Source organism: Lissotriton helveticus, chromosome 5_1 (genome assembly GCF_964261635.1).
Source record: "Lissotriton helveticus chromosome 5_1, aLisHel1.1, whole genome shotgun sequence".
NCBI classification, from domain to species: Eukaryota; Metazoa; Chordata; class Amphibia; order Caudata; family Salamandridae; genus Lissotriton; species Lissotriton helveticus.
Window position 1 is genome coordinate 2,064,409,842 of NC_136065.1, and position 22,994 is coordinate 2,064,432,835.

The 22,994-nt window shown below is 49.7% G+C and overlaps 1 protein-coding gene across 13 annotated transcripts in view; it reads left to right on the plus strand.

The window, feature by feature from the left end:
* Window positions 1-22,994, plus strand: part of PRRC2A (proline rich coiled-coil 2A) — a 1,857,131-nt gene that overhangs the window by 1,523,099 nt on the left and 311,038 nt on the right. For all 13 annotated transcript variants that reach the window (XM_078645954.1, XM_078645958.1, XM_078645955.1 and 10 more), the window contains exons 23-24: window positions 4,170-4,323; window positions 4,408-4,475. In XM_078645954.1, the coding sequence (XP_078502080.1) occupies window positions 4,170-4,323; window positions 4,408-4,475 (222 nt within the window). The remainder of the gene's footprint in view (window positions 1-4,169; window positions 4,324-4,407; window positions 4,476-22,994) is intronic.

The following is a 22,994-nucleotide window of genomic DNA, read 5'->3' on the forward strand; positions in this document are numbered from 1 at the left end:
GTCGAAAGTGTGATATCTACAGCTACGAGTGTCTTCTATTTTTAAAAACAAACATTAGGGGCCGCATACATTGTGCAAACTTTGAAAGAGTAACGTCTGCAGCTGCAATATTAATACACCCCATTATGCCAAATCAGGAGTGCCACATAAATTATGCAGGGTTTTGAAGGGTGATATCTATAGCTGCTGAATTCTTCTATGTTTAAAAAACACTTTGCAACCTTATTCATTACAGGGTACCATTATTATGTGCCTTTGCTTCTATCGTTTGCAACATACATGCACTTTCCTTCTCTCACGTGGTGTTTACTATTTGCATACTGTGATCACTATGCCGTGGCCCGAGATGGCGACCCCTGATAAATGGATGCATGCTGGCTGGCGGGGTGTGCATTATTTTCTCTGAAGCTTGTCGCCTCCCATTCATCAGTACTTGTCATTGCGTTGCGAGTGAAGCAGGTGCAGGAGGTGTACAAACATAAGGCAAAGCAGAGATTCACTCCAGTTCGGGACGTCAAAATGACGGTGTGGGAGGTGCTTTACTATTTGCTTATGCCGTGCGCAGGTGGCATCCATGTCTTTGCAGGGGGTCAGCGTTTATGATACTTTCAGTCATTACATCATATGAAATAAAAGGTTGGTACTTTTTATTTCAGTCACACCTGCTCTTTTGTGAACCGGCTCCTTTGAGGCACGTCTTCACTAATGGTTATGAGTTGGTAGTAAACAGCAACATCCCTAACACGACTATGTACCAGCACAGAAGTGCAACTGCATTCCCAGATTATTACTCAGTGGGTTGTAGTACATACTTCAAGCCTGTGTGTCAAGGCTGGAATCAAGGCCTGGTCGCCTAGCTGTGCAAACTTTCATACTTGATCAAATGAGTACCACTGTTAAGTAAGATAAAATGAGTACCGCTATCAGGTACTGGTAAGGCCTCTTATCAGTGTGAATAGCTTTATGATAAGAATTCACACAACTCAATGTGTAAGAATTGTAAGTAATGCAAGCAAACAAATTTGAGTGGATGGAGGGGCACGGGGATAGGAAAGATCTTAAAAAACGGGAAAGGAGCCCGCACAGTCGTCAAAACTTTAATTCTGCCCCACCTCGCACACGTTTCATTCTCAACACATCTGGGCTCTCATGCCTGCAGCAAGGAGCGGGCCCCCACTGCTCAGGACAACACCCACAGCACCATCACAGCTCCTCACACCACACACACCATGAACCCCAGACTGACTCAGTGGCTCGAGGACTCATTTCCGGTCCTAAGCATTTCAATTAGTGTATCAAGCCAGAACTAACCCTCCCGCTGCACAGCCTCGTTCAGAAACAGGACAGACACTCACAGCGGGTCAAAAGTAACTAGAAAAAAAAAATGCAGGCTTCGAAATGCAGCGATCCATCAAGTCTACAGCGCAGATGTTAATTTGCATGTTTAATGCGTAACGTACACCTTACAGACCCGAGACATGCTCTGTCTTTATGTACATACTGTTTAACACTATGTGTAACACCCCCTTTCCAGACCCAGAATCAGCGGAAATAATATTAGGACCATTATCGCACCTGTCCATTTTAAAGCCATTGAAGGCTGAGCATTGTACTTTTCCACTTCCCTCGGCGGTTAAGCGTGCAAAATATTTTGAAAGTGAAGTTTAAGCGCGTTTGTTGTCACAAGCTTGCATGCCAGAAGTTGCACAGCTGGGGCCTGAAAAAGAGAGACATTGAGAGAGGAAGTCCCCTCGATAATTTTGAAATACAAATCAATGTGCAGTCAAAACAATCTATGCTCAAAAGCAATTCAAACATCACACAAACTACAACCACAGTGCTGGGGAAGGTATTTGAAAGAGTAAATTGTCCACACCAATAAACATCTCCAAGGCCTCCAAGCAGGGGATGTGAAGCTGCATCCTGCATACACAAAGTGCACACACTCCGCATACACACAACCCCACACCCCGCATACTCAAAGTTTCTTTCCGGGGTACTTCTCTTTCTTCTTTCTTTTGCTCTGCTCTGGGCACCATCAAGGGATATCTTTCAGCTGTTTCCGCCTTCTTGAGGCTTCCTGATCAGCCTTCTCTTTTAAGTCTTCTGTTGTGAATAGATTTTTGAAGGGCATCACACACATGTTCCCTCCTGTTCCTTTCGTGATGCCTCAGTGGGACTTGAACCTTGTTTTCACGTATCTGATGTGCGCTCCCTTTGAGGCACTCCATAATTGTCCTCTTCGTCTTCTAATGCTCAAACCTGCTTTCCTGGTTGCTATCACCTCAGCCAGAAGAGTGAGTGAGCTCTTTCCTCTAAACCTCCTTTCCCTTCTGTACATCCGGACAAGGTTGTTCTGAGGACTCGTCCGTCTTTTCTGCCCAAGGTTGTTACTGCCTTTCACATCGACCAGTTCATTACCCTGCCCACCTTCTTTCCGCCTCCGCATCCCTCGAAAGAGGAAGAGATGCTCCACCGTCTGGACCCAAAACGTGTGCTCTCCTTTTACCTCAACCACACACAACAGTTCCGGGTGGATGACCAACACTGTTGGCTACTTGGGCGCTAAGAATGGACGGGCGGTGCACAAGCAGACTATCTCACGTGGGTTGTTTTGTGCATTAAGGTCTGTTATTCCTTGGCTAAAAAGGAGCCTCCTGTGGGGCTGCACGCCCATTCTACTCTACTCGGGCCATGGCAGCTACTACTGCCCTGGGTCGGGGAGTCCCTTTGCAGGACATTTGTCAGGCAGCTACGTGTGCCTCGCTGCACATGTTTGCCAAGCACTACTGCCTGGACTGTCAAGTCCGTAGAGACTGCTTCTTAGCCCGTTCGGTTCTCCAGGACTACCTGGTGTGATCTTGTTTCGCAGGCCCACCACCGGGGTTTTGTTATTGCTGGGGTATCTATTCTAAGGTAAGGAATCTAACGTGTTTCTTTCAGGTGCACAAGTTACTTACCTTCAGTAACGATATATCTGTAAGAAACGTTAGTTAGATTCCTTACCGCCCCACCCATCCTCCCCGTTATGCGAACTGATATCTAGGGTTAAGGTATCTTCCTTTGAGGGCTCTAGTTTCATGGCACCAGTGTTGGTTTCTTGCATGGCTCTGCGTTCCTGGCGCGGAAAGCTATGTACAGAACTGATGTCCGCGCGCAAGTGTGGCGTCTACGTACTCCGATGACATCATCCCGGCGATCACAACACCGACGACGGACGCGGAGCCGCAGACGACGCCTATCAACGCGCAGGGGTACTGCTGACGAAAGAACTTTCCGGATCCAGTCTGACTCCTGGGGATATTCTAAGGTACGTAATCTAACTTACTAATGTTTCTTACAGATATATCTTTACCGAAGGTAAGTAACTTGTGCGATAGGGCGCCAACAACCAAACAAGATACTTTTATAAATCAGAGTTTGCCTTACATTCAAGGACTATGTCCCTGAGTTCCTTAACAAATCCAATTAATGGATCCCTCTTGCCAAACCTCTGCACCTCTGGTTTTTGCTTTCATAAGGGGCTGGGTTTCATATGTCTATAAACTCCCATTAGGAGAGCGTCTACTGGTCCGCTTCCCGGCCATGGAGCCGCTGAAGACAGATTTGGGTGAAATATGGGATATCCATGAATGGGTCTATTGCTGTGCCCAGTTGAAGGCTGTGTTACACTCATATAGGACTACACTGATGTCATAACACTTTGGCTTCATGAATGTTCCCATTGCTGTCAACCTCATTCTACCTTTTTTCATCTGGCATTGCTAACTGGAGTACAGTGTTCGCTGAGATCTTTTGAAACCCCAGGCAGGATGTCCCTGCCACTGCTGATGTCATAGTGTTGGGATATGTTGCCAAATTGCCAAAAACACACACAGCGTCTGGTGCAGTTGCTCATACTATTATCCAGAAGAGAGGTGCCCCTTCACTGGATTTATCGACCGTCTCCCCTAGGAGAGGGTTGATTTAGACATGTGGTAACCTGTAACAATATTGTAGGATTGCATGCCAGTATGCTGCCTGCTAGATCCAGACCCAGAGATATACAGGCACCATTATGATCTCATGTCGCACAGCTTCTGCTTGGGCATTTACTAGTTTATCAGAGGGTAAGATAACTATCGCTCTTGTGAGAGTATGATTTCAATGGTGCATGTTTCTATTTCCAGTTGGATTCATCTCAGAAAGTGTGGGAGCGGACTCCTCGTTCGACTGCTGCAGAGTCTATACTTGTTAAACCTTCGGAACAAAAACTTCCGTCTGTTGCCTACAATCACAACATACGCACCAACCCAGACGATGAAGGCTCAATATCTTTCTCAGGTAATCTGCACATTTCTTTCAGAGTGTTGCTCAGGTTGGCATACGATGGAGTGTGTTTAACATTTGCCTCCTTTTTGTCAATAGGTGAGAGGGGACAGGTGCAGCGGTTTTACTCTGAACATTACTACAGTAATCATTCTGGTGTGTCTCAGGTAAAATAAATCCTAGAAACACGTTTTTGATGATGGTATTTGTTTCACTATAATGCGGCCAAGATGAAATATTGTAGCATTTTCCTACTCCTAACAAGGCCTCTAAACACTTTTTTTCTGGTAGTTAACTGCTCAATTTGTGAAGAGGTCAATTAGCAAACCTGTTAAATGGGTACTGTTGGATTTTGGAAGCTGACAGCCCAGGGGGGATGTGCTAACCGACAACATCATGTCACATGGGAGACTCAAAACTTCCCTAACAAGCAAAATAATGAGTGGTTACACCATGGATAGCATATTGTTCAGAAACGCCTAATGTCTGAAGAGGTGAGATGGCAGTGCCTAAATACATAAATGCCTTGTTCACATGCTTACCCCCAAATGATGGTGAAAAAGTAATTCTGTTTTTGTTATAACTTTCTTGTTTTAGGATACAGTAAAACATAAAACGGAGCTGGGTGTTAACACATTGTACACCCATTGCACTATTCATTTATACTAGAGGTGATACAATTTTTATCAGGCACTATTAAAAACAAATTCAAATGCATAGGCCAAGGAAATCGGTCCCTAAGTCCAGGATTGTGGTGTGCTTATACTGGCAATCTCTTAATAAATACACAGATTTCTCCAATATGTCCTTGCCCCGTAGGCTATTATCGCACTGTTGATGTAGTCCGTGACAACCAGAATTTGGCTATTTCTCTTGTAACTACTAAACAATCCGGTCCTATTAGTGTTCTCACGTGCTTGCCATATTCCTCTTTTTCCATTAGTCACAATATAATTAGTTTTTTAATTTGTTTTGGTGATAGGTCACAGGTAACTTTTACGATTTGTATGATAGAGGTGTAATCTTTGTGTTATTGAAAATAGGCAAATAACATGGACGAAGTACTCACTCTGTTTAACATCTCTAACAAGGTGCGGAAGTACGCTTACCCATGGTGTGTAGTATATTCTACACCACCCGCCACCCAATGGAAGCCCGTCCCCCGTCAAAGAAGATATCAACCCAACCAGGCACCACCCCCCTAACAACTGGAAATGATTACCAGTGCCAAACCCTCGTCACACTTCCCGGACCCCATCCCTGCACAACTGGCTAAGAAGCTAAAACTCACCCTAGCCCGCTCTGGACCATGATTATAAACCGCTCCCGGAGAACCAGGGTTATGCCTGAATGCCTCGGAATTGGACAAGTCACGCCATTCCTGAAAACACAGGACCCTGACCCAAACGATCTCAACTTTAGGCCTGTCTCCAATCTCCCATTCTTAGCCAAAATCCTGGAAAGATGTGTTTGCCTGCAACTTACCCAACACATTGACGGAAACAACCTTCTAGACCCTCATCAATCGTGCTACAGAAAAGGTTGCAGCACTAAGTCAGCGATCCTGAATGTCATAGATGATATATACAAATTACTAGACAAGGACCAATGCGGTCTACTCATACTCCTGGATCAATCGCCAGCCTTCGACACGGACCACAAATTGCTAATCCATGTACTCCGAGAAAGACTTGGAGCACAAGAGGTGGTCCAACAATGGTTTGCCTCCTTTTTGCAGAACCGCACCCAAAGAATAAAAATTAACAAGCATTTGTAATGCAATAGGTCTTGTCTTTACACTAGTGTGAGATATTTGAATTGTAAATGGCAATGCCTTTTTTTATTTTTCGGTTTTTAAAACAGAAATAAAAGGCATTGTCATTTACAGTGCCAATAGCTTAAACGCGCATAAATGCGGGACCTAGTGCAATGCAAATGCTTGGTTTTTAAAAGCTGCATGTGATTGGCAAAGGCAAGGCTGATGTAGCTGCTGCACGCGGTGCCTCGCGGAATGTAAGTGTGTTATGTGGGCTCGGGTGAGCCATCAATGGAGACATTCTGCAGAGGAGATTCGTGCGATAAGCCCGAAGATGTCCAAAACTGTCTGAGAAAGATTTGCAGCTCCAGAAATGCCTGGGTTTGGAGGCACTTCGTGGATCTGTTGTGAAACCAGAAGGCTGCCTGGACGTGTTCGGTTCTTGGAACGTATGCGGAGGAGGCGCATAAGAAATATTTCCAAGGCTTGACTTTTTGAAATCATCAAAGTAAATTTTTAAAAGATGGAGTCGAGATGATGCAGTGTGACATGCAGTGATTCGCCGAGCTTTGAGGTGGGTGATGCGGTGTGCAGTGCCTGTGGTTGGCGCTGCAGCAGGTGTAGCATGGTGGCACTCGCATGGTGTGGGTAACGAGAGGCCTGTGCTCCTTCTACACAGGTGATCAGAGCTGTGACAATATCAAACCTAAATTTTTGAAGCTCTCATCATTGGATTCTTCTTTCTGGATTACTGTTTGAGTCTCTTGGGCTTTTTTACTGTGAAATGGTGCACCTGGCACCATGGAACATATTCCTAAAAATGTCCTGTCCGCACTGCACGATCAAACTCCACCCTCCTCTGAGCACTAAAAGACTGAGGCCAGTCTATCCTTCGCCGCAGAGCATTGTAGAGTTTGTAGCAGCGAGCGTGGTGTCCCAGAAGCGGGCGCTGCGCTCAGTCTTGCAGTTTAAAAAAATTAATACATAAACCGAGTGCGGTGTCCCAGAAGCCGGCACCACGCTCAGTCTTAAAGTTTGATTTTTTTTTTTATAATAAACCGAGCGCGGTGTCCCCAAAGTTGGTGCCGCGCTCAGTCTTAAAGTTTAAAAAAAAACAAGCACAGTGTCCCATAGCGCTCCAGCTGCCATTGTCCCCATCAGTGTACATTTTAAAAAGAGTGCTCGCCCACCAGATAAAGGCCACTGTCTAACGCCGCATGTAAAAGATAGTCCTGATGGGCCGTCGCAGGAGAAGACAGGGTAGCAACAAAGAAGCCTCATTTGCAATCAAGAGCCAGCATTTAGCATGAATGATGACGCCAGCCAATCAAAATGATGGGCGGGGCTTCAACTCCACTTCTGAAATTTTATCGATTACTATAGCCCTCGCAGAGCGAGTAGCGCATCCGCGTTACGCTAGGCTCGACCTAAAAACTGAATTTCTGACCTACTCCCGAGCCAACAACCCCTTCCACCTATAATCAGACAATACCCAGATCTACCTAGAAACTTCCTCCATTGATGACATTCAGAAACTAAACGTCACTCTAAAAGAAATCAAACACTGGCTGTCCCTCAACCACCTGAAACTCAACCAAGAGACAACGGAAATCCTTCTCATAGCCAACAAAGACCAGACCCTCCACATCACAGACTGGCTAAAAACCATTAATGCCCTCAAATGTAGTCTCACCCCGGCCGACTCTGTAAAATCACTGAGAATCACTCTGGATCAAAATTTAGACATGGTCAAACATATCAAGAACACCGTAAAGAGCACCTTCTTCAACCTAAAACTACTCAACAAAATAAAACTCTTCATCCCTCCCAATGACCTTAAACAGGCTACTCTAATCCCTGGTGTTATCCAGATTGGATTACGGGATCGCACCCCTCACAGGCACAGCAAAATCCCACCTAGCTTCCCTCAAAACAACTCTAAATGCAGCAGCCAGGATGGTCACTGGAGTAAAGAAATATGAACTCATCTCTCCCGTTCTCAGAGGTAAAATGTCTCCCAATCAAAATGCGTGCCAACTACAGCACTGCCTGTCTCGCACACAAAACATTGCACACATGTAAACCTGCCTACCTGGCCTCCAAACTCACCAAGGACGGTCAGACAAGGAACCTCAGGAGCACTAACTCTCTACTTCTCAATTCTCCGAAAAGCCACAAACAAAAAACGTTATCACGCTCCTTCTCTGGAATTGCGCCCAAAATATGGAGCTCCATCCCAGTCCACATCAGGACGAACCCCTCCTTTAAAAAATTCAAAAGCCAGCTCATGGACCTCATCTGAACTTTTCCGAATGGATAGCTGTTGCCTAATGTAGAATCTTTCCCACTGATGTACATAGTCACTTTGAAAAGAAGGCGTCTACTTCACCTACCTCTTGTCTCGTTCCTTTGCCCCCCCCCCCCCCCTGAACTTGGTTCAGCATGATTTAATTTATTTATCACAGTTTCTAGCACCGAGACGCCTACGGGCAATTGTACGCGCTGTATAAATCTCAAAAATAAATAAATTAATTAATTAATGTTATCTTCTTTGTATTCGATCAATTCATGATAAATGTTGTAAAGTGCTCTGATACCTTCGGGTCTGACCAGCGCTATATAAAACTCTTAAATAAATATTCTAAATGTAAGAAAATGCCTCTTTTTGTATGGTCACCCCCAATTTTTTTGATTGATGCTACTGTTTTCTTTTTTACTCTGAGTGCACCTAAGGCCTGATAACCAGATCTCAATGCCAGTCCCCTGACCACTGTTTGTATGTCAAATCGGCTAAACTCAATTAAAAGTGGCTAACTTACCTGTCAATTGTGCCACCCTAGAGGTCCCACAATAAAATAAGTACACCAGTCCACCGGTGGCGTAGTCGTGCAGTGCCAGCCCAACTTTGCCATTGAATGCAGTGACGAAGCCACCACTTCCCCTGGACATGTGTGTCACCTCTCTAGCAGGCCTTTCGAGCCCTAAAGGCAGGGTGCAGTATATGACACGGGAAGAACAGGTACTGTGCATGCCCTAACAGTAAAACATGCAAAACAACAATTTTTACTGTGGAAAGACTTGGTTGCCGAATTGGTGAGTACAGGGTTACACGTTGAACCCCTCAGCTGTGCTAACTCCAGAAGGGTACAACCAAAGCCGGCATTCCAAGGTATCAAACAACTTGTTACATTAAGCCCAACTTTTATCTCAAGTCAAAATTAATGTAATTTGCTTCAGTGTGCAGCTTTAGCAAAGCTGCCACTTTGTTGCCTTTAAAACTACGGGACACACATGGAGTCTGCTCCACAAGACAGCTTTCTGCCCTCGTGGAGAGATGTGCTAACGAATGTCAGGAAGGTGAGCAATAAGGGATCGCAGACCAGGGAGGTGTCCGCTTCCTCCTTCAGGAAGCCACTTGGGTGTTTGCTCAAAAGGCAAGCTTCAAAGGTAAAGCCACCTTTGAAGGGCAGATGTATAGCACCAAGAGGAGGTTTTCAGAAACTGGTGCTATATATACTGCACCAAAGTGAGGTACAGTGTGTGTATAGAGTCCAAGGTCTCCAGAGGTTTGGCAGAGGTTAAAGTTAGATAGAACCTTACTCTCTAAAGTGGTAGCTTGGTCGAGCAGTAAGGTAGTATCAGAAGCATTTGATGTACACACTCAATCAGCAAATGAATTCACACACTCAAGAATTGAACTCTAGGCCAATTGTTTCGTATACAAAACAATTTACTGTTTTATTACTAGAACCAAGCAAGCCTGGTACAGGTAAGCATAACAATACTTTTCAGTAGTAAATTACTTGTATGAACACAGTTCAAAATTGCAGTGTAACTTGTACTGTTTTTGGTTACAGTTTTAAGTAAGCAGTTTGCAACGCATTGCAGGTATAGTACATTCAAATGAATGGGCTTTTTAAAAAAAAACAAAAAACTTTTTATTAAAGGATCCCCATACAACCGCAGCACTCCAAGCCCTGGAGGCACTGCAAACAAGTCAGTTCAGCATCAATTACGATCCATACAGTATATAGCAAAAGCCCCATACCCCAACACTACCCTCCACCCCCCCATTCCCCCCTAACTCCCTCCCTCAGGTCCCCCCCCACACAGTGTCGCCTAGCCTCAATATCATACAAACTGAAGTCACATAGTAAGATTCCGTGGGCCATACTGCCCCCCGGCCCCATCACTCTGGCACCCCTTTATCACTGAGTATTGCCGGTGGTTCCAGCCAAATCCAAATTTTGTAGTGTTTCTTGGGGCATCCTCTGGCTTCATAAACGGGCCACTCTAGTCCCATACAAAAGTCAAGGCCCTGCTTCCATACTGTCACACTGGGAGCCTGAGTATCCTTCCAGGCTTTAGCTATGTCTCTCTTCGCAACAGTAAGGCTCAGCAATAGCAAATGTCTCTTATAAATATTACCCCCCACCCCCTCAAGGACATGAAGAAGCCCCAGTTTGGGGGTGCGCGGGAGTTCCCAACCCAGCACCTCCGATAGGGAATCCCAAACACCCGTCCACCATTGCGTCAATCCGTCGCAACTCCACACTGTGTGCAGGAAAGTGCCTACTGCTTGACCACATCTCAGGCATTCGGGGGACACAACCCTGCCTTCCACAGTCTCTCTCTGGTGTAATAGGCACTTTGCAGGTATTTGAATTGGATAAAACTTAAGCGTACCGCAATGGCTGCTCCCCTCGGGGCCTCCAGAGCTTCCCGCCAATCTTCCTCCTTCATATCCCCCACATCACCTGCCCAAACCTCCCGCAGGTGTTGTAGGGACGATGAACAGTGGACAACCAACGTTTGATAGATACGGGAAATCTTTTTGTCAACTAGATCCCCCATGAACACCTTAGCTTCTAATGGGCTAAATTCGGGCAGAGAGTCCAGGCCCTCCAATGCGGGTGTAATAGCGTGGCGAAACTGCAGGTACCTAAAAAACTGTGTCTTGGGCATGCAATATTCCCGACTGAGTTCCTGAAAGGATTTAAGGGTCGTACCCCGCATCACATGTCCCAGTTTCGAGATTCCAATAGAATCCCACCCCCGGAAACCCTGCAAGGACGCCAGCATCGGGAGTTGGCCATTTTGCCAGAGCGGGGTCTCCTCCGTAAGTTTACTCCACCATCCCATGCAGCGCAGTGCCTGTCGCCAGATCTGAAAGACCACCTGTGTAGCACACGGCAATCTCTTCCTCAATGGCGCTGAGTATAGGATGGTGTGAAGCGAGTGCGGCTCCATCCAGTAACGCTCAAGAGCGTATGCCGGGTCCACCCTGTCTCCATACCACCACTCATTCAAAATAAGGAGGTGAGACGCTTGGTAGTATGATAAAATGTCCGTTGTGGCCAACCCTCCGCAGTACGTGGATAAAAAGCAGGTACGGAGAGCTACGCGCACCCCGCCTCCTGCCCATAGAAATTGACCCAAACACGAGTTCACTTGCTGGAACCAACGGGGCGGGATTGAGAACAGGTGATTCTGCAGTTGGTATAGGAGTCTCGTGAGGGCGACCATTTTGAAGATCGCTGACCTGACATATATATTTAGCGGCATACGAGCCCAGGATTTCATCTCAGACTGAACTCGGTCCCACACCGGCACCACGTTGCGTTCCCAGGAGACATCTGGCGAGGCCGTCAGAAAACCCCCCTAGGTATTTAAGGCCTCCAACCGCTATCTGCAGGGGCGACGCCCATGGTCCCAATTCTAGTCGATCTCCCGGCGCCCAGATAATAGATTTCCGCGGGTTTATGAACAGTCCCGACACCTCCCCAAAGATCCTCATAATCTCCAGAACTCTAGGTCCCGACTTATTCACATCCGTGAGGAATAGTAGGACATCGTCCGCGTATAAGGCAATTCTATCTGATGGCCCTGATTCCCACTCCAATCCTCGTATTTGAGCATCCATCCTGACCCAAGCCGCGAGTGGCTCCATGGCAAGCGCGAAGAGGTACGGCGAAAGGGGGCACCCCTGCCTAGTGCCTCGCCCGATGGGGAAGGCCACCGACGTGGCGCCCGCCACATTCACCGATGCCGTCAGGTCCGTATAGAGGAGTTTCACATAAGACATAAATATCGGCCCAAAGTTAAGTCGCGGGAGTAGAGCAAAGAGATAGGTCCAGCTTAGGGAATCGAAAGCTCTATCGATATCAGCCAAGAGCAATGCTGCCGGGATCTTGGCACCACACATCGCGGCTACCGCCACATGTGCTCGCCTGATGTTATGCCGGGTTGTCCTATGGGGCATGAACCCCGCCTGATCCGGGTGTATTAATTCCGTTATGTACGGGAGGAGTTGGTTCGCAAGGGCCTTGGCCAGTATTTTGGCCTCAATATTCAACGAAGAGATCGGGCGATACGACTCATGTTTGTCAGGCGGTCTACCTGGCTTGCAGAATACCACGATTTCTGCATGCCTCCAGTCTACGGGTAAGAGTCCGCTCTCTCTCTCTCGCCGCCTCCAGGGCTCTCCCGTAATGTGGTCCCAGTTGGAGATAGTATTTCTAAAAGAACTCACTCGGGAACCCGTTGGGTCCCGGGGCCTTGCCTGTGTTAAGTTCCCCTAGAGCCGTACCAAGTTCTTCGGCCGACAATGGCAGCTCAAGGCACCCCCTCACATCCTCGGGTAACTCCCGCGGTGGGAGGTCTGCAAGAAATGTATCAATATCTAGTGGGGAGAGGCAATCTTGCGGGGCATATTGGGTCGCGTAGTAACTGGCGAAGCTGTCAGCCAGGGACTTCGGGGATGAAATCTGCGCCCCGGTGTCATCTGTAAGGCTTGGCAGCACCTGCGGGTGGAGGGTGTTCTGGCAGAGTCTGTGCAGCATCGTGCTTGATTTATCTCCCACTGATATATCCTGCTCCTCGTCGCCAGCCATACCTGACGCGCCTCATCCAGTAATAAAGATGCATAGGACTGTTGGGCGTGGAGCAGCTGTTGCACTCCACCGCTATCACTAGCCGCGCCGCAGCGGGACTCCAAGTCCTCGACTTTCGCCGCAGCCTGAATCAATCCCTCCCTTCGTTTCTTCCAGGCCGTAGAGCACCAGGCTATGTCCACTCCACGCAGCGTTGGTTTAAGGGCCTCCCAAACCGCCTGGGCATCTGCCACCGAGCCCAAGTTTTCGTCCCAATAGTGGGCAGTGGCATCCCCCATATGTTCCTGATATTCTGCCTACTGCAGATTCCAAGCTGAGAGGCGCCATCGGAATGGCCGTCTCTCCGTCCCCAATGTGAGGGTCACCGCCACTGGAGAATGGTCCGACAGGCCCCGGGGTAAAATAGATGCTGATTCGACTCTCCCTATTAAGGCGTTAGGGACGAACACATAATCAAGTCTGGAGAAGGATTTATGCACTGCCGAGACATAGGTATATTCTCGACTATTCGCGTGCAAACATCACCAAGTGTCCACCCAACCCAGTCCTCGGGCCACGTCATTCAGTTTGGTAGGTGCGTCAACCCATGAATCACCCCCTGACCTATACCTGTCCATCCGGCACTGCATGACATCATTCCAGTCGCCGCCTATTACCGCCAGACTCTCAGGGATTTCAGACCACACCATATAGAGCTTTTCAATCAACGCCCATTGTAACGGAGGGGGAGCATATATACTTCCAATCACCCATGTTTCAGCACTTATCATGCCTTTAATAAATAGGTACCTACCCTGCGGGTCTGTCCACTGTGAGTCATAAACAAAGGACAGCCTCCGATGTACTAAGATGGCCAGCCCCCGGGAGCCCCGAGTAAATTCTGGGTGGTAGACCTGGTCGTACCCATATCTTCGCAAGTTAAGTACTTTGGTGCCCAATAAGTGCGTTTCCTGCAGCAATAAAATATCCGCTCCTTCCCTTTTCCCAAACCTCAGCACAGCTCCTCTCTTGATTTTGTCCAACATGTCCCGCACATTCCAACTCACCACACGCATTCATGCCCCATACGCTCTAGACCTTCAACCGCCATCTAATCGCAACCACAGAAATCGGCCATAGGATGGACCCAAGAGGCAAGCACACCTCGGGAGAAAGAAGCGCATCAACACTGTGTACGGAGACCAGTCTCCCCCCCCCCCCCAGTCCAAAGATTCTGTGTCCAATCATTGTCAACCCCATTCCCCAAACTCCCAGTCCCAACCCCCAATGTTCCCCATCCTCCCCCCTCCCCGTACCTCACACACATGGAAGCACCTGTCGCGGCCGGACCCCGGTCTGATCTCCAACGGGAAGACCAGAGCCGCGTCCTCCAATGAATCCCCTCATGGCAACCCATCAGAACTAGGTTGTCACCCCCTCCCTCCCTTTCCAGCCGGGGCACTGTCCCAGCCCACCATAACAGAGCACCTGAGCATCCATAAATGGCCTCAGCAAGTAGTTACTGCCTAGGTCTCTTCACAGCCCGGTGGCTTCAATCAACTGTTCCTGTGTGGAGCCCTCCTGCCGGGCAGCCGAGCCGGCGCGCGAGCCCCTGCTCGAGCGCGATCCCCTGCGACGCCCGCGCTGGCTTCTGAGGCCTCCCTTTGCGATGCTGCTGGTGGAGGAATCCGAATCCCCATCTCTAGCGATGTTGCCGCGAATCTTCACTGTTTCGTCTGTCCACCGGAAAACTTCCTCAGGAGTGTCAAAGAACACGGTGCGTGATTGAAAGATGACCCGCAGCCGCGCCGGGTAGAGCAGGGCATATTGGAGCTTGAGGCCCCGGAGTCGGGCCTTGGCCGCCTGAAATGACTGACGCTGCTGCTGCACCATCTTTGTGTAGTCCGGGAATATAAGGATGGTGGAGTTCTCATATGTGAGCGTGCCCTTAAGTCTTGCTTGCCTCAGGATGACGTCGCAATCTGAGTAATTCAGGAATTTTGCTATGATCGGCCTCGGGCGTGCTCCCACCGGAGGTTTCTGCACTAGCGCCCGGTGGGCCCTTTCCACTACGAAACAACGAGACAGTACATCCGCTGGGATTCAGTCCTCCAGCCACCTGGTCAGGAAAGTTTCCACTTTGTCCCCCTCGCAGCCCTCCGGAAATCCAATAAAGCGCAGGTTGTTTCTCCGAGCGCGCCCTTCCGCGTCTTCCACTCTCATGGCCATGCCCTTCTGAATACTCTCCATGGCCGCCACCTTTTTTTTTCAAGACCGCGACATCGTCCTCCACCCCCGAGATGCGGGTCTCCGTTCCCGTGATTCGTTCAACAGCGTTTCGCAGGTCTTGTCGCAGCAGGGTAACGTCGGTCCCAATAGCACCTATTTTGGCGTCCAACATATCCTTCGACTGCGTGATTGCATTTAGTAGCACCGTGTTGTCGGGCACTAACGACTGAGAGCCCCCAGGGCCCGCCGATTCCGTATATTTGTCCATTGGCCCTTGTTTACCCTGGCCCCCTCCGGCACCGCCTCCCGTCATGGCCCTCTGGGGTGCTTCGGAGGCCAAGAACCCCTTAGTCAGGTACCTGGGCCAGAGACTTAGATTTCGGGATATATTAGGCCAGAGTGCGCAGTGGGTCTCCAGTAGCCTGGGCCACCCACCAAACCGCCAGAAGTCTCTCCTCGTCCTGGCAAGCTGTGAGACACCGGGCCCAAACACTCTCACCGCAGGCACCCCAGACAATGGCGCCCGAGGGGTCTCCTCGCCTACAGCCGCAGCGTCCTCCAGGAGTTCTCCCCCACCGGGGCCCGATATAGCCCCCGAGCACGCACCCCACACCACAGCAACCTGTGCAGCTCACCTCTCGTTCCTCTGGGGGCCAACTATTCCACCACAGGGGTCTCCTCCACCTTGCACAGGCCGGATCCAGCTGTCCTGGACACGCAAGGTGGGACAGCAGCTCTCACCTCTGCCGCCCGATGTCGTTCACCGTCTACTGCTCCTGTCCGGCCCACTCGCCACATCCATCGGCGTCCAAGGGCTCAAAAATGGTGGCCCTCGCCCACTGCGGCTGCTCCTGGCGCACTCCCACGGATTTCCCAGCGGGGCGCCACCTCCACCGACGAGAGAGCAATGAGGCCCGGGGGTGTCGCCGGCCACACGGACCCACTTGAAAGGATGGGCGACAGGGCTCCCCCACTTCGGCCCCGGCAGGCACACTCAGGCCGGGCTGCGCCGAAATAGAGGTCCCGGCTGTATAGGCCCCGTCGGACCCTTTAGGCTCAGCCACACTGCTCTGTTAGATCCCCCGCACTGGGGCCGCTCCACAAACCCCCCGCCAGGGTCTTCATTCACCGCAGGTACGGGCGCTGCGTTCCACGCCTCCCCAGTGGCCACACAGAAGTCAGATTCGGGCAGCCCCAAAATCGAGGTCCCTGCTGCCCAGGCCTCACTGGACCCCGCGGGACCCGTCTCGTCGCCGGGCTACAGCACCTTCTCCCGGGCCACCTTTAAAGTGAGACCGCCACCGAGCGCAGCCCAATCATTCCGCTGCCGGTTGCTGCTCAGGGCCAGGATATTTACACAGGATTCGGTCAGGCTGGTCGGAGCTCAAGCTCTAGACGGCCGCCATGCTCGCCAGCTAAGCCATGATGAATGGGCTTTTTAAGTAAAATGCAGTTAATTACTTTTCAGATTACCTTTGCTAACACAAGGTTGGATCCTAGATTCAGCCCTTGGACATTTCCTGAAAACAGGTGAGTAAATGCATTTAGTACGATTTTCAAAGAATATTATTGCATTTCAAAAGTTGACACACAAATCACCAATGTTATTCTATGGAAGGAAATTCACTTAGCAGGCAAGTTATGTTATCAATACTTTTTCTTACTCTGTGCTGGATCCTAGATTCAGCACTGGGATATTTCTTGAAAACAGTTGAGAAAATGTGTTTTGATTATTTGGCTGATTTTTAAGGAATATTTGTAGTTTTCAAAAGTTGACACAAACTTTTTGGGAGAAAAAATGTCAGTTATTCTATGAGGAAAAAGAGGTTATCGTTTTCCAGGTAGGTAATCGGTCTTTGGAGTTAGGGTCCTGTTGTTACTCAGGGGTCTCCCAGAGTCAGTAATGCACTGTTGTTGCACCCTCAGCGGCACTAGGGCGGCCGGGTGCAGAGTGTTGAGGCTCAATGTTATCATATGGAGGATAGGGGGACTCCGGTTGGTGGCTGCTGGCAAGCAGGCCAAGGGTTTGTGGGAACAAAGCTCCTAGCGTTAAGCTCAGGGCAAGTTGGGGACCAAGTTAGCACCAAATGGGCACCCTCAGCGGCACTAGTTCGGCCGGATGCAGGGTGCTGTTTTGAGGCCGGGCGCCCTGTTGATTTCAATGGAATTTCTCCGGGACAAAGATGCACTGCAGGCTCGGGGACGAGGATCGTCCTAGAGCGACCAACACTTCGAGGGGTAAGTAGGAATGTAGAGGGTTGGTTAGGCACCGCTGGGTTGGGCACACAAGGCCGTGGGGCGTCGGGTGCAGGGGTACCTTGCGACGTCGAATTTTCTTACCCGCTCTGGTCGCGTTAGGGGAATCGTATGAATTGAGGCTGCAGGTGTCGTCTGGAGGCTTGAGGCAGGTCAGGGTCTCCGGATCTTGGATCTGGATCGCCGGGGGGACATCCTCGTGGTGTTTGTTCACTCAAACTCGGGCCGGGCTCGGCGGATGCAGAGTGGGCGGGATTCGCGGTTTCTGGCTGGCACCAGATGCTGCAGTTTAAACACATCTGGTGTTGACAGGAGAAACAGCTTGGAAAGTGAATGCATGCAGGTCCTCTGGGGTTTTTGAGGTTGTTGGCTGCTGGACACGCCGGGGTTTTGCAGGAGCAGGTTAGAGGGGAGACAGGCTTGTAGAGCTTGGGCCAATTCAGTTGGTGTCGTCCTCTTGTTAGCTCTGCACGGCTTCTCGTTGTCCTTCTCCTTCTTCTTTTCTTGTGGTTGCTGGTTCTTAGGAAGGAAGGTTCAGGTTCCCCCCAGATACTAAATTTAGGGGCATTACAGGTAGGTAAAGGGAAGGGATCTGTGGGCCCCTTCCCTGGGATGAGTACACCCCCTATTCTGCCACTCTCTAGTGTGAGGAGGGCAGGAGCCTGTCCCTGGTTGGATGGGTCCTCCCATCCTCAAGATGGCGGGCACTAGAGGTTGTGCTTCACCTCGCCTCCCCCACCTTAGGTGGGGAGTTGGCAGAGGTGGGCACACCTCTCTTCCTCACTTTTTTATTCCCGCCGGGTCTCCCGCCCAAAGTGGGGATAGAACTGGTGGGGACCAGTTACTGAAAGCAGCAAATGGTCTGGAGAGGCTCACAAAGGTGGCATGGCGTTTAAGCTTCCACTTCGTGAACCTTGCTCATCCTGGGGGAGGAGGCTTAGCACCTTGTCCCAGGATGTGCATTGTTTCAGGCCCCCGAGAGCAGCCAACTCTTGACCCTGGGGTCCAGAAACATGTCTGGTGGTGGCAGCCTAGCCAGCCACTCAGTCAGGTCATTGGGAGTTGATCAAGTTTCAGGGGGCATCTCTAAGATGCCCTCTTTTGTGCATTTTACATTAAATCCCACACTGGCATCAGTGTGGGTTTAATGTGCTGAGAAGTTTGATACCAAACTTCCCAGTCTTCAGTGCAGCCATTATGGTGATGTGGAGTTCGTAATGACAAACTCCCAGCACAATATACTCTTAATGGCAGCACTGCACTTACAGTGCCCAGAAATGGACCAGGGTACTGTAGGGATACAGGGCTCATGCACCTGTACCCGCACCACTGTCATAGGGCACCCAGCTAGAGGGGGGACTGATGTATGCCAGAGCAGTGGTTTGTTGGCATGGCACACAGGGATGTGTGCCATGTCGACTTTTCACTTTGTTCTACACCAAGACACGCAGCCTGCAAAGGCAGTGTGTGTGTGTCAGGGTAAATGGCCTGTAAGGGTGGCACAATTAGTGCTGCAGCCCTTAGGGTCCTTCTCTGGTCACAGTGCGCTGGGTACCTGTGGTACCACTTACCAGGGGCTGACCTGTGGTCAGAGATGCCAATTGGGTTTCAGCTTCAATACAGTTTTAGGGAAGGAACACAGGCCCTGGGCACCTGATTGGCAGGAGCCCAGGGCACACTTAGTCAAAGCACATCAGCAATTCAGCGAAAAGTGGGGGCATACCAATGCAAGAAATATGGCACTTTCTCACACAACCAAATCCCCCCCTCCCCCACCCCCCAAACGAAAGGTGATGAGACTACCCTTGCCCTAGGGAGTCTTCATTGTCTAAGTGGAAGAACCTGGAAGAACCTGGAAAGTCCATCTACATTGGCATGGGCGTCCCTGGTCGGTGTTCCACTTCAAAGTCCATTCCCTGTAGGGAGATGGACCATCTTAGTCGTTAGGGATTTTCCCCTTTCATCTGCATTTGCCATCTGAGAGGTCTGTGGTCAGTTTGAACCAGGTAGTGAGTTCCAAACAAGTAGGGCCTCAACTTCTTTAGGGACCAAACAAGAGCAAAGGCCTCCCTCTCAATGGCACTCCAACGCTGCTCTCTGGGGAGTAGCCTCCTGCTTATAAAAGCAACAGGTTGGTCTTGGCCTTCATCATTGGTCTGGGATAGGACTGCTCCTATCCCTAGCTCAGAGGCATCAGTCTGCACTATGAACTGCTTGGCATAATTTGGACCTTGTAGAAATGGTACATTGCTTCTTATAGGGTGTCAAAAGCCTTTTGGCAATTAACAATCCAGTTGATTTTCTTGGGCATCTTTTTGGAGGTGAGTTCTGTGAGGGGAGTCACAATGGACCCATATCCCTTCACAAACCTCCTGTAGTACCCAGCCAAGCCAAGGAATGCCCTGACTTGGGTCTGGGTGGTTGGTGCTGCCCAGTCCATGATACTCTGCATCTTGGGTTGTAGGGGCTGTACCTGGCCTCCACCAACAAGGTGGCCCAAGTAGACCACAGTGCCCTGCCCTATCTGGCATTTGGATGCCTTGATAGTTAGGCCTACAGATTGCAGGACGGCTAAAAACCTTCCCAAGGTGGATCATGTGATCCTGCCAGGTGGAGCTAAAGACAGCAATATCATCAAGATAAGCTGCTTTAAACGACTCCAACCCAGTCAGGACTTGATTCACCAACCTCTGGAAGGTGGCAGGGGCATTCTTTAATCCAAAAGGCATTACAGTAAACTGATAGTGCCCATCAGGTGTGAAGAATGCTGTTTTCTCTTTTGCTCCTGGGGCCATGCCAATCTGCCAGTACCGTGCAGTTAAGTCAAGGTGCTGAGAAATGTGGCTGCCCCCAATTTGTCTATCAGCTGATCTGCTCTTGGAATAGGGGGAGCATCTGTCTTGGTGAGGAGTTGAGCCCACTATAGTACACACACAACCTCATCTCTCTTTTTTCACCCTGTTTGAGGTTTGAGGACCAGAACAGCTGGTCTAGCCCATGGGCTCTTAGAGGGTTCAATAACCCCTAACTCCAGCATCTTGCTGACTTTAGCCTTGATGCTTTCCTTGACTTGGTCTGACTGACGATAGATCTTGTTTTTGACAGGTGAACTGTCACTAGTGTCCACATCACGGATACACCAGTTTGTCAGGCATGGGGTCAGGGAAAAGAGGCTGGCATACTGTTACTGCTTGCAGACAGTCTGCTGCTGGGCAGAGAGAGTGTCTGAAAAGACAACCCCATCTACTGACCCATCTTTTGGACTACAGGAGAGGAGATCAGGGAGAGGTTCACTCTCTGCTTCCTGTTCCTCATCAGTCACCATCAGCATGGTGATGTCAGCCCTGTCATGTAGAGCTTTAGACGGTTCACATGGATGACCCTTTTGGGTGTCCTGCTTGTGCCCAGGTTAAGTAAGTGGGTGACCTCACTCTTTTTCTCTAGGATAGGGTAAGGGCCACTCCATCTGTCCTGGAGTGCCCTTTGTGCCACTGGCTCCAAAACCCACACCTGTTACCCAGGCTGAAATTCAGCCAGGTCAGCTTTTTGGTCATACCAGTGCTTCTGATGCTCCTGGCTGGCCTCAAGATTCTTGGATGCTTTTTCCATGTACTCAGCCAGTCTGGACCGCAGGGCACGTACATAGTCCACAATGTCTTGCTTGGGTTCTTGAAGAGGCCTCTCCCAACTCTCTTTCACAAGACAAAGTGGTCCCCTTACAGGATGACCAAACAGAAGTTCAAAGGGGAAAACCCTACTTTCTTCTGTGGCACTTCCCTATAAGCGAAAAGCAGGCAAGGTAACTGGACATCCCATCTCCTTTTGAGTTTTTCAGGAGCCCCATGATCCTACCTTTCAATGTCTTGTTGAACCTTTCAACAAGTCCATTGGTTTGGGGATGGTAAGGTGTATGAAACTTGTACTGCACTCCACACTCCTTCCACATGTGCTTTAGGTAAGCAGACATGAAGTTAGAACCTCTGTCTAAAACCACCTCCTTAGGAAACCCTACCCTGGTGAATACACCCAGGAGTCCCTTGGCTACTGCAGGAGCTGTAGTAGTCCTAAGTGGAATTGCTTCAGGGTACCTAGTGGCATGATCCACTACCACTAGAATTAACTTGTTCCCTGAAGCTGTGGGAAGTTCCAAGTGGACCCATAATGTCCACACCTATCCTTTCAAAGGGAACCCCCACCACTGGTAGTGGTATAAGGGGTCCTTTGGGTGGCCAACTGTCTTGCCAGTGGCTTGGCAGGTAACACAGGAGCTAACAAACTCCTTCACCTTTTGGTGCATCTGGGGCAAGTAGAAGTGACTCACTAGCCTTTCCCAAGTTTTGGTTTGCTCCAGATGTCCAGCTAGGGGGATGTCATGAGTCAAAGTTAGGAGGAACTCCCTGTACTTCTGTGGCACTACCACCCTCCTGGTGGTTCCATGAGTGGGGTTTCTTGTCTCAGCATACAGTAATCCCTCTTCCCAGTAAGCTCTGTGGGTACCACTGACATCTCCCTGTGCTTCTGAAACAGCTTGCCTCCCTCTGGCTTTCAAGAGTGGGACAGTCTTGCTGACCCTGGCACAGTTCTTACTATGGGTCCCCCTGGGCCTAGGAGTTCAACCTGGTAAGGCTCAAGTTCCAGGGGCTCAGTTCCCTCTAGGGTTTTCAAGTACTCTCACTGAAGAGAGGGGTCCTGGGAGGTTTGCCGCGCAGAAGCTGGCCCCCCAGTCTTCTTGCTTTTTCTCTTGGTTGGTTGGGCCATACTTTCAGGCTCCAAACCTACTTGTTAACCCTTCTTTTTGCTCTGTGCTCTTGTTTGCACACACACCAATTCAGGGATACCCAGCATGGCTGCATGTGTTTTCAGCTCAACTTCAGCCCAGGGTGAGGTTTCTAGGTCATTGCCAAGCAGGCAATCAGCTGGTAATTTCTGAGAGACTGCTACCTGTTTCAGGCCAGTATCCCCCCCCCCCCCCCCAGCCCCCCTTCACACCTAGTGTCACAATAGCCTTAGGATGCATGGTGGTGACACTGTCAGCATTGGTGACTGGAAACGTTTCTCCAACTAGGTATTGCTCAGGGGAAACCAGTGTATCTCTGACCATAGTGACACTGGCACCTATATCCCGAAGAGATTTTATTATGTTCCCATTCACCCAGGGATACTGTAAATACTTCTTTAAGTTGGGTGGCCACCCAGCTGCATTGGCAAACTCAACCTCCCCTAAGGAAACTAGACTTGATTGAGTGTACGTCCAGATTTGCTCTGAGCACTCCTCTGATCCCAGTTGTAGACTTAGTGCCCCAGGGGTAGCTGTACTGGGTGCCTTAGGGGATTTGTTATGGGGGAAAATTGTGTCTACAGTTAAATGTCCCAACTTCTTACAGTTGTTACAATAGGCCTTGGAGGGATCAAAGTTCTTCCCCCTATAGGGCTGAGGCACATAGGGAGTAGTTTGGGTCCCACCCACCTGTACAGGTTTTTGGGGCCCTTTGGAAGACTCAGACTTTTTATCTTGGGGATTCTCACCACCTTTCCCCTGGGGAGGTTATGTGACCACCTTCTTTTGGCCACCC